The following is a 12,534-nucleotide window of genomic DNA, read 5'->3' as shown; positions in this document are numbered from 1 at the left end:
ATTCTGGGCCTGAACTTCTACCCATAAAAGTGACCTGTTCATTTGTTTTTGTAGGTTCTCCCCTCCCCACAGTTCCTGGTTACTTAATATTTTGCATCAGCATCCATGTGAAACTTCCATTTCAGTATTTTTGTTCAATCACGGTTGTGTCACAGTTTAAGAGAGACACTGGTAAGCTTGAGAATGTCTAGAGGACAGTAGCCAGAAGTAGTCTGAGTCTATTTCATATAAGGAAGAACAAGGGGATATTTAACAAGTGGGAAAGACTGAGGTAGGTATAATAGCTGTCTTTAAGTATATGAATGGCTGATCTGTGGAAAAGGAATTACTTGTTTCTGGTTGGCTTCAAAGAGGGCAGAACAAGATATATTGGGTGGAAATTTAGAAGAAGCTGAAGAAATCTCTTAAGAATCAGAGATATGCAAAAGTGAATAGAACTGGGGGCAGCTGGGTAGCTCAGTGGATTGAGAACCATGCCTAGAGACAGGAGGTCCTAGGTTCAAATCCGGCTTCAGACACTTCCCAGCTGTGTGACCCTGGGCAAGTCACTTGACCCCCATTGCCTACCCTTACCACTCTTCTGCCTTGGAGCCAATATTCAGTATTGACTCCAAGACGGAAGGTGAGGGTTTTAAAAAAAAGTGAATAGAACTGTCCCAGGAGATAGTAGATTCCCCCTCACTGAAGGTCTTCAAGCAGAGGGTGGATGACTGCTTCTCAACTGTGTTAAAGGGATTCCTTTCACGTATGAATTGCCCTAGATGGCTACCAAAGTCTCTTTCATTTCTAAAATTTTGCATTTCTGGTCTCTATTTGATAAAAAGCAATAACAAAGGGGACCATCTCTTAAAAACAACTTGCCCAACATTAATTATGGAAATAAATAAAACTGGTGGCAGCTGGGTGGCTCAGTGAATTGAGAGCCAGGTCCAGAGATGGGACGTCATGGGTTTAAATGTGGCCTCAGACACTTCCTAACTGTGTGACCCTGGGCAAGTCATGTAACCCCCACTGCCCAGCCCTTACCATTCTTCTGCCTTAGAACCAATATATAGTATAGATTCCAAGATGGAAAGTAAGGGTTTAAAAAAAAAAAGAATTAAAAAAAAAGGAATAAATAAAACTAAATTTATGAATTATTTCCCTTACAACTTTCTAATGCCCACAAATTTCCCACTCAGTCTTCAGAAGAGGAAGCTTTAGCTCTTAATTATGTCTATTTATTTTTCAGAAGCAACAATTTACGGCATCAAAATCTCTTTAATATATTACCAGCTCGGGCCACACATGTTTCCTTTCATCTTGTGCTGTCGCTTAACCTTTCCAGTTGGCAATAACTCTATGAAATCAGAGCTGTCCTGTGCGTATGCTAGACATGAGCAACACAAAAAATGACAGTCAAATGCTGTCAAATAGGGTTGACGGAAGAAGACTGCAAAAGGGTATACCCTTGGAGAGAAGCCTGGATACTCACCATAAAAGGGACGGATACATGCTGGTTTATGTAAGCATGGGCCTCATCGAGAGCATTTTTACCATCTTTTGGGAAAGTGGAAGTGAATACAAAGTTTTATTTGATTACATTTTATTAAACTACAAGGATATAGACTATTGTTCCAGAAACCCAATACGGCCCTACCGAAGAAGCTGGCAAAACCCAAAGGATCATAAACACCGAATGTTATACTGTGTGTACTCTTCTTTGATGGAGAGCCAATGCTCTGCCCAGTTCCATCTTATTTGCCCTCTGTAGGCCCTCTAAGGCTCAGGACAACTAAGAGCCAGATTCAGTCTCTGGTAGGGCACATACTCCTTCCATTTCTATTCTTCATCTTGAAAAAATAAATGATCTGACATCACCACGCAGGTAGCATTTCAAACTTGTCCTCCCTATGAGAGGATTAAAAACAACAACAACAAAATCCATTCTGCCTTTGCAATAATGAAAGAAAAACCTCCCATAGCTGGTCAAAAGTGTTTCAGAAAAAGGAATTTTACAAATTGCAATTTGTTAATGTAATGGAAATATGTTGCTTCTGTTCCATCTAAAGGAAATACAAGAAAGGATTTTTAAAAAATATCCTAAGATACAAAGTTATCACAAAAGAATATTCACTTAACCACAAAGAATAAAATCTCTGTGATATTAAGGGGGGAATGAGAGAGCAAGAATGATTTCTGTAGAAAGAAGCCAGTAAAGAATATGACCACAAATATAAAGAACCAAATGTGAATGCTGTGTAATTATAAAGTTCAAAACGGACCTTTTTTAAAGAGTTTTTAAAACTATACCTTCCCCCATTCTTTTCAGAGATGGATAAGGAGAGGGGTCTGGCGAGGAGGAAAGCAATATTGCACATGGTATCTGACACAGTTGATGTGTTTGCTGGTTTGGCTGAAATGTTCCTCTCTACCTCCAACTCCAAACCCAACCTACTTTTCTTTTAAGGGCCTGTTTTACTGGGGATGGCTTGCTCTTAGAGGAAGTTAGGAGGGAAGGCACACAAAAATGAAGGTCACGTCAAGACAAAAGATCTCAATAAAAACAGCATTACTTTTTTTTTTAAAAGAACTAATTTATAATTGTCATTCTACATAATTCTTTGTTTGCAAAATGCTATTCAGAGGTTATCTCAGTTGATCCTCACAATTAAAAAACAGGCTAAGTAATTTGCCCAGGATCACATACCTAATGTCTGAGGCAGAATTTGAACTCAGGTCTTGCTAATTAAAAATCCAAGGCATTTTATCTACCAAATGCAAATATGTGAGGACCACTGCTACTACAGGAAAACTTGTTTTTGAAGGTATGGGGAACTAGCTAGAAAAGAAGAAAAGAATTTTAGCAATAAAAATAGAATGAATCACAAATATAGTAAGATAAAAGCAAATTCCTTTTCCTAGTCCTTTAAATTTTCAACTATTCCTCTTTCTCCTTAACCTACTCCACCCTTCAACCTAACCCTATCATTCAGATCAGATTTATCGCCAATAATAACAACAATAATTATCAAAATTTTAAGGGACACAAGAAACTAGATTGATTGGCAAAAATGTGGGCGAAATTTTCCAGGTCAACTTCATCTCTTCCACTGTTGCAAAGTGCCTTATTGTGGCTTATGTAAGGTTCTGGGTAATCTATATGCTCCTAGTCCTAACTGTTGGAGACATGACAATAACTGAAAAGATTTTCCTCCCCAAAACTACCATATTAAAAGGGGACTATTCATGGCAGAGTTGGAAATTTGAACTAACGGGACTTCTTTTTGAATTCTTTGTGATCACTCTTCTTCCCTTTTCATTTGGAGGGTAGAGTCATAAATTCTTCCATTTAAGGAGGGAAAGACAGACATCTCTCTCATAAGTCACCTCCTCAATTCCCACTATTTATATTCATTTTTTACTTCTTTGGTTCTTCATCCATGCCCATCCCAACCCCATCCCTTTTCAGCATTCTTTTGTGTGTTATCTTTTTGAGTAAATTTGCATAAGCTTCACAGGGGCAAGAATGATCTTTTCCATATTTGTACTATTAGTGCTTATCCTCAATGCCTGATACATAGCAGGCACTTAATAAATATTTATTGACTCTTTTTGAAGGTGTGAGCCTGGGAGTTCGGACCAACAAAAGTTACAAGAGATTAACCCTAGGCAAGTTGGTTGGACAGTATATTAAACAATAGTCTTTTGGAGGACAAAGAAGCAACAGTAGATAGCTCCAATATATGGTAGCATGAGCAAGGCAAGAAAACCAAACAGCAGATAATAGTAGCATGTCAACAGGGATGAAGCAAGGAGCAACCTTTAGAGAAAAGCTTGGATTCTTTCCTAGCTTCTAGAATAAGCAACCATAAGAAGTATTCCAGCTGGGGTGCAACTCTACAAATGTGAATTGTCTCACAGTATTCTCTCCCCTAACAGCAGCATGGGAAATTATTGGGAAATTGTATTCTTTTGTCCAAGGAAAGGGAGATGGAAAGGGCATTCTTTAAGCCAGACTCACTTCATTTCTTTCTGTTATCTTTTAGGAGACAGAGTCTAAAGTTAAATATGAAGCAAGGTATGAACATGACTAGGAGTGTTGATTGAAAATCAAAACATCTCTGCAACTTATGCTTGCTGCATTTCCCCACCCCAAAAACCCACCTCACTGAATTTAATATGACAAAGTCTATCAAATATTTTATAGAAAAACCCATTCTAGATTTTCTAAAAAATTTTACTTTATGTCTGAGAATCATTACTAGGTATCGGTTCTAAGGCAGAAGAGTGGTAAGTGGTAGGCAATGGAGGTTAAGTGACTTGCCCAGGGTCACACAGCTAGGAAATGTCTGAGGGCATATTTGAATCCAGGAGCTTCTGTCTCCAGGACTGGCTCTATAGCCACTGATCCACTTTGCTGCTCCCCCATTCCAGATTTATAAAAACCCCATCCACACACTTAAGTTCATTCATTTGTGAAATATTTATTCATTGTCTTTGGTTGATTGTTGTCTTTTGTGCCCTAAGAGGATTAAAATGACAACCCCAAGTCCCCATCAATATATAATGTGTCCAACTATGGCTGATCAGACCAACACTGGCTTGGAAGGCTCTCCCACAGATCAGGAATAAATTACTCATATAAAACATTCATTATCATCAATATTGGTACTTAGGTGGCACAATGGATTGAGGGCTGGATTTAGGAATCAGAAAGATGAGTTCAAACCCAATCTCAGACAGTTAGTAGCTGTGTGACCTTGGGGCAGTCACTTAGGTTTGTCTGCCTCAGTTTCCATAACTGTAAAATTGGGGAAAATAACAGCAGCATCTCCATTCTCCCAAGGTCATTTTGAGGATCAAATGAGTTGATATTTGTAAAGCACTTCATTTTGGAGGGATTTTTTTTGCATTTTAATTTTTTAAATTTTAAAATATTTTTCCATGGTCACATGATTAATTTTCTCTCCTTCCCTCTCCCGTCTTTCCTTCCCTCTCCTGGAGCCAATAAGCAAGTCAACTGGGTTATACATGTGTTATCACTTGATACCTATTTCCATAGTATTCATTTTTGTAACAGAGCAATCTGTAAAGCACTATGTATAGTGCCTGGTACATAATAGGTGTAAATGAATACTTTTTTCTGACACCTATCCTCAGTTCAGGTCTCTATCAACAACTTTAATCCAGTTTTTAGAGAGCAACAAATATCTTTAGTCTTCTGAAAGGTTTTAGGCTACATATTATTATTAGACTGAAAAATTAGTCCTGTGCTTAAATAGTTTTATGTCAGGGTAAAAAAAAAAGAAAGAAATTTTCTAATCACAGTTTTTATAGAGCCAAAGGAATTTTAGCTTTAGATTTTAGAGGCTGGCTAGTCCCATTCTCTCATCTTACAGATGAGGAAATTGATACTCAGGTTGTTACTTGCGCAAGCTCATACAGTTGGTTAGTGGCAGAGAGAAGGCTAGAACCCAGGTCTCCTGAGTCCTATCTGATATTCTTTCCAATACCCTGTGTTGCCTAATCATGTCCAACACATCTCTATGATTAATAAAGGACTAAAGTTTAATGTCAGAGAAGTTTCCAAAAATAATCCCCATTCTTGGCTTTTCTCCTTTTTACTTTTTGTTTTCCAAAACAAGATTTAAAAAATCATTTAGGTCAGGTTAACCAAAGAAATATTTATTATTTGTGTACTATGTGCCAATCATTGAGGACACGTCATCCAAAAAACCACCAATAACAGCACCATCAATTTTTGTAATAGTCTGATGGGAGATTTAAGCAAAGTATCCTAAGACAATGTGAAGTAGGGTATACTAAAAGTAAAAACATTAAAGTTAGTCTTCCTTTTATTAGAATGTGTAGCGATGATTTCAAATGGTCTGTGTTATTTTGATGCAATTTTTTTTTATTTTATTACTGCTCACAGTCTTTCAAGCCTTCAACTTTTACCTCTGCCAGGTGTCAGATCACACAAAAAGAGACAAAACGTTTTTATCTATGTTTAGGTTCTATTATAACTAGTTCCAAAGATAAGTGACAGCATCATTAATCAATAAATGTTAGAAATTTATCCTTAAGGCTTACGAACAAATGTTTAATAATTTTTCTTCCTCAAAATAAATATGTTAGAGAAGAAGGAGAGTGGATATAGAGAAAGGGAAGAGAGGAAAGAAGGAAGATGGCGGAGAAGTGTTGGAATTCATTTTTAAATGTTTTATTTCTCTATTCTGGTTTGGATAACATAACATAATGTAATATTATGCTCTTCTGAACTTCTGAGAGGCAAACCTTCCTTCTTGCTTTTCCCTGATCCCAAAGAAGATTGAGTGTATGTCCAGCTGCCCCTGGAGAATCCCTAATCTGACATCATAGATGTACTCATGAGCTGTGGAGCAGCTGAGAAAAGCCTTTTCTGTACTCTCAATGTCAGTCCATAAAAATGATTGCTCCTGACAGGCAGCCTTCCCATTCTCCCTTTTGTCTCCTTCCCTGCTCTAAGTCATACCTGTAAATTAAAGTATCCAGCACAGGAAAAACACAGACCAATGTACTGAGTGTTCAGTTGTCATACTAGTATACTCCAGCATGCAGTGTGAGATAGGAAAGGGGGAGTTGGGATGGTGCCTTCTCCAAGCTCATTCCTTCATAAACATGGAGAAGTCCAATCTGCCAGGGGTGTGACAGATTATCAACTCAACTTCCTTTGTCTCTTGGTGGATAAACAGCTGAGAAGAGACAACCAGAGCCTCTAGTTTTGAAGAGTCATAGGTATTTGGTTTGGGGGGCTGTGGGGTGGAGGTTGGAAGGGTCTCAACACTGAAAAAACAGAATCAGGCCTGGCCCTATGTGAAACTGTAAAAAGCAGGTGAACTTTGTCTTTGGCAGAGGTTCTCTGACCTTTACCTTTTGTTTTCAGTGCTCCTCCCCCTCTTCAGGCACCCAGTGCCCTTCTCTCTCCCCACAATTCTTTCTCTCATAGATCACAAACTCCTAGAGGCGTTTACATTTGAACAGGGATCAGAGCCTTAAATCAATAGGTTGGAGGACAGATTCTCAGATGACTTTTGAGTCTTCCTGGTTATGACTATTTCTTGAAAATCTATAGCTGCTTTCTTGAGAAACCAAGAACCTTAGTTCCCTAGTAAACTCAAACTTAATGTAAATTAATCACTATACAATCCTTTTAGATGGAAGTAATTGCTTTGATCTGAGTGAAAGTAAAGTGTAAAACCTAAGTCAAACCAAAAAGGCCTCAATTCAAATCTTCATTAAGAGAATGAAAACATTGAGAGAAGTACAGAAAACAATGGAGTCAAGTATATAGTCTAAAATCTTTAATACTTCAAAATATACTATAAATAATTATTTCAGAAAATAGTTTTCTTGCTTTAGCCTCACCTGGATTATATGGACACTAAGCTTTTTAAGTGAATATTTGAAAATAAAAATTCCCCTGAATTCTAACTGTTTTCCTTAACTATCTCTCTGTCATTGTTATATGAATTAGCTGAGGCCAAAAGATGCTCAAAAATAAAGCCATACAACTGATCAGAAATAATAATATTTATCAGAATACCAGAAATAATAATAAAACAATAACCAGATATGTCTAATCCTGTAGAAATAATAGTTTTAAGAACTCTTAATCAAAGAAACTCTTCATGGAATTTTCACACACATACTCTTACCTTCACAACCACAGTTTGTACAGTGTATTCATTTTCCATAAATTTGAAATTATCTTTAGAACTTAACTATTTTGTATGGAGCAGTAGAATATTATAGACCTCTGAACTTGGACTCTGGAAAACCTGTGTTCAAATTCTGACACTTATGATTACTAGGTATGGGGCAATGAGAAAGTCATTTGACTTTTAGAAGCCTCAGTTTCCTCATCTATAATTTGGGATAATAATGCTTGTTACCTTCACAATTATAGTATGAGTCTACAAGGAAACAAAGTACTTTAAAGTAAATAAGGTACATGAAGTGATTTAAAATCTAAACTTTAAAGCATTATATAAACACCAGCTATTATGGAGAAAGGAAATCAAGGCCAGAAATGTTTTTTTGAAATATTGTTGTTCCATTTTTCAGTCATATCTGACTCTTCCTGACCCCATCTGGGCTTTTCTTATGAGAGATACTGGAGTGGTTTGCCATTTACTTTTCCAGATCATTTTCCAGATAAGGAAACTGAGGCAAACAGAGTTGAATGATTTGCCCAGAATCACTCAGCTAGTAAAAATCTGAAGTTAGATTTGAGCACAGGCCTTCCTGGTTCCAGGTACAGTTATAATTAGTTTGGTGCTTAGTCAATACTTTCTGACCATCTGTTCACCCTTTTGTCTTTATTTTGTCTTCTGACCAATATCATTTTACATACCTAGTTATAGGTGTCAACAAATATCACTCTATTTTTAATACTTTATCTGGTGTGTTTTGTCAAGGGATAAGTCAAAGGCTATGACTTCCAATAGTAGTATGCCTTTCTTCTAAAGGGCTTCCTTGGGGGGGGCAGCTAGGTAGTTCAGTGGATGGAGAGCAAGACCTAGTGATGGGAGATCCTGGGTTCAAATTTGACTTCAGACACTTCCTCACTGTGTGACCCTGGGCAAGTCACTTAACCCCCATTGCCTAGCCTTTACCACTCTTCTGCCTTGGAACCAATACATAATATCAATTCCAAGATGGAAGATACGGTTTTTTAATTAATTAATTTTAAAAAAGAAAAAAAAAAAATAAAGGACTTCTTTATCAGTCACTGTCTTAAGGATGAGGGCTACCCATGTCACTAAAGGTACAGGAAAGGGCAGTCCTACCCCTGCTACAGATTACTATAGACAATATAAACTATCAAATCCTCCGGAAAAGCCATCCACAAAAGAGTTATTACTTTCCTAAAATAGCACCTTCCTGTCAACTAGAAGCAATGCAGAAAGTCAAGTCAGATTCAATAGATCCCTTCTATTAACTTTCTTTGAGTTATAGAAAGGGAGAAATGAAAAACTCTTGCTCAGGATTTTGACTTTTCTATGTAAGCAAGGATGAGAAATGCCTAGTTTTAGCCATTACTACTCTATTATGAAAACTTCTTTTTAGTTTTTAGCAGATGGCATCCTGTGGTGGAAAAAACATCTGCTAAGATCAACAACCTATGGGGAAGCTCCCTGGCCTTACTAGATGTGTACATTTGAATGAATGACTACATTTCTCTGAGCCTATTTTCATCTCTATAAAAGGAGGTAATTGATAACACTTATATTATCTACCTTTCAGAGTTGTAGGAAAAGTGTTTTATAAATCCTGAACTGCTACTTTCTAGTGAGCTATTACACAAATATCTCAATCTAGGATGTGCTGTTATTTTCTATTTTGGATTCAAGAAGTCAGGCATAATATATATATATGTATATACACAAATACATATATATGTACACAAAGTAGACTATATCATCTATATAGTATCTATCTGCTTCATGTATATATATATGTGTGTGTGTATATATATATATATATGTGTGTGTGTGTATGTTACTTAGTATGTGATTTATAATATATAAATTTTATTCCTAGGAAGGCAATGGAATCCAAGGTATATTGGAACCCAAGCTATTTCACTCTGTCTCCTTGTTGGTTCTTTCACTCCTGTATTAGTTTTGTGGTGATATTTTAATCTTGGAAGGAGAAGATTCTCATGATGGCACAGAACTGCTCTGGATTACTCCGTCATCTTGGCTCCATCTTTGGAACTTCAACCCAAGCTGAACTTTGATGAGGAAGGCAGGGTTCAAGGTCCCGTTCTGCCACTTAACTGTGTAAATCACTTAATTTCTTTGACTCTCATTTTCCTCATCTGTAAAATGTTCTAATGCCTACCCTATATACTTCATAGGATTGTTGTAAAAAGCAAAAAACGTAATGTAGATGAAAGCTTTCTAGCAACTGTATTTCCCAAAATGTGTGATGGAAAGGGAAGTGAGGTCAGTTAGAGTCACTGTGGTATAACAATGAATTAATACTATTCTGCATTGATACTCAATCCAGTTAAAGGTCTTAGAAATCTTTTCCTACCTTCAAGACTGACCCTTTGCATGAACTCTTGAAAAGACAGTAATAAAAGCTGCCAAAGCATGGATGAATTTTGACAGATGGAACTCTTGGAGTGTACACGTAGAGGAAACCAAGTGAAGAGTACAATGACATAAATACCATCCCAACCACAAATAAACCTGTGTGGTTGCCATGCTGCCCCATCTTTCCAAAATGATGGTATGATCGTAGTATTTCCACTCTAGCATCTACATTAACTGAAAGCAGAAAGATTTCATCAAATCTTTGGTTGAATTTGGGGGTGGTATGAGACCACCTATTGCAAGTCATCATTTCATCACCTAGGATCACCTCATTGTATCTTAGAATCAAATTAAGCATCTTTCCCACTAACATCCAAATGGGAAAACCACAAGAGGAAAATGAGCCTCACCGGTATGTCAAGCTCATCACCCATGAGTTTAATATAAATTTTGGAGCACCTCCAATTTGGGTCCCCTCTTCACTTCATGTCTGTCCCTCAGCTCCACTTATCTTCAACCAGCAACCCTTCCTCTTTTGACCTCAGTACACTGAATACTTTTCCCTGCAATCTTCATAGAAATCCAGGAGGAAAGGGGGGCTGGACTCATTTCCCATAATAATAATAGCTAGTATTTATCTATTGAGGGAAAGCTTGGAAAGCACTTTACCTACATGATCTCATTTGATTCCAAGGTAGTTGCTATTCTTATTCCTACTTTATACAGGATGTAACTAGGGCTCAGAGAGTTTAATTGATTTTCTCAGCGTTACACCGCTAGTCCATGTCAAAGACTCATTTGAATCCAGGTCCTCCCGACCCAAGTCAAGTGCATGCCAAGTCTGGGCACTCCAGTGCACCTGTTCTCTTAAAGGAGCACACACAGAGTGTGCGTGAGGTCCCTGGCCTATGCCTAGCCCCGACGCCAGGCCACTGGTCTGTGCCCCCTTACCTCGCTGACAATCGAAGGGTGGGACTGGCTGTACTTCCAGTTGCCCCGGCAGGGGACCAAGGGCGCTGTGCGGTTGGGGAAGAAGGCGAGCGGGTCACTGCAGCTGAGAGCCCCCTCCGCAGCGTTGACAGCATCCGCAGCGCTGCTCCAGTTGGCTGCTTCGAGCTCATAGCGCTCACAACGCCCGTCGGAGCGGGCTCCCAACTCCCGGGCGCTCACGGCGGGCGCTGTGAGGTTCCACTCCAACTCTGGGCTCCAGCCGCAGCGCTCCGCCAGCGCCGCGGCACTGGGACCCCGGCACCAGTGGTGTTGCGGACTGATGCCCAGGAAGACCACGCTGACGAAGAGGAAGGCAAAAGTGATGCCCGTCAGGCACATCAACAGGAAAACCCGTCTCTGGAAGCGCCCAAATTCACCCGCTTTCTGCAGCACCTCGTCGAAGGAGGGCATCGTGCAAAAGAATCCAACCTTTTCTTCTTTTTCTTCCTCCTCCTCCACCTCCTCTTTTTTCTCCTCCTTCTCTTCAACTCCACAGCGGCTTCTTCTCTCCCTTACTCGGTTTCCTCAGGACCCGCGTGGCTACTGTGTACTCTCAGTCTCCGCCACAGCTCCTCCAACTTTGGAATAATTCCCCGGCTCCCTCCCCCACCCTTTGGGTGCAACTCTGCTGCCCGGAGGCAGTTTTCTACTAGTGATCCCCACGCACCCAAGCCTTTTCTTTCCCGCCCCCTCACCGGCCCTCCCCCACGTCCCTACCTCACAATTCTGGCTTCGTGCCAAGAATCAAATCTCTGTCTCCCTTTCCCACCCCAGCAGCCCACAACCTTACCTTCAGGGGCGGACAGAGGCCGTGTCAGGTGGCCAGCTTAAAGGAGCAGCTGCTGCCCTGGGCACGGTTTGCCCGAGGAGGTGGGAGGCGGGGGACCAAGAGCGGCCACTCTGGCCAGTGGCTTCCAGGGTCAGTGCCCTGGCACGGTCCTTTTTCGATAGGCTCCAGTTTCAGGAGCAATCTGGGTCCCCATTCATTATCTTTCAGTCACTAAGTAGACTAACTTTTCCTTTAACTTCTGGCAAGTCACAAGAGCCTGAGTCCAATCGCTGACAAGTCACCTGTCTCTAACTGTTTCTTCTTTACTTTTCTCGATTTCTTCTCAATTCCTGAAGCCCCGTCTGTGTATACACAAGTAAATAAGAGGCACAAGTTTAAGACCACTGTCCACGTATCTGCAGGTATGTATGTATGCAGCCACAAGCCTGTGATCTCTGGGAAAATATTAAATCTTAAAACAGCATCTAGACTTTTGGAACAACTTGTATATCGATATCAGTATCTACATGAAGAACTATATATGAATATATATGTGTGTGTGCAGACAAGCCTAGTAAAGCACTATGCATATACTATAACCAAAGAAGTTTTAATTCTTGTCTTGTGGTCTGTCCCTCCGTCTGTCTGTCTGTCTGTCTCCCTCCCTCTCTCCCTCCCTCCCTTCTATACAATTAGCTTGAGTAAATG

The 12,534-nt window shown here is 39.5% G+C and overlaps 1 protein-coding gene across 1 annotated transcript in view; it reads right to left on the bottom strand.

Moving 5' to 3' along the window:
• SLC22A3 (solute carrier family 22 member 3) overlaps positions 1-11,708 on the bottom strand; it is a 122,460-nt gene extending 110,752 nt beyond the window's left edge. The window contains exon 1 of the mRNA XM_044675475.1: positions 11,019-11,708. Within this exon, the coding sequence (XP_044531410.1) occupies positions 11,019-11,468 (450 nt within the window). The 5' untranslated portion in view covers positions 11,469-11,708. The remainder of the gene's footprint in view (positions 1-11,018) is intronic.
• Between the last annotated feature and the right edge of the window lie 826 nt (positions 11,709-12,534).

The sequence above is a fragment of the Gracilinanus agilis genome, chromosome 4 (assembly GCF_016433145.1).
Source record: "Gracilinanus agilis isolate LMUSP501 chromosome 4, AgileGrace, whole genome shotgun sequence".
Lineage (NCBI taxonomy): Eukaryota > Metazoa > Chordata > Mammalia > Didelphimorphia > Didelphidae > Gracilinanus > Gracilinanus agilis.
This window is presented reverse-complemented; position numbering and strand designations above follow the sequence as displayed.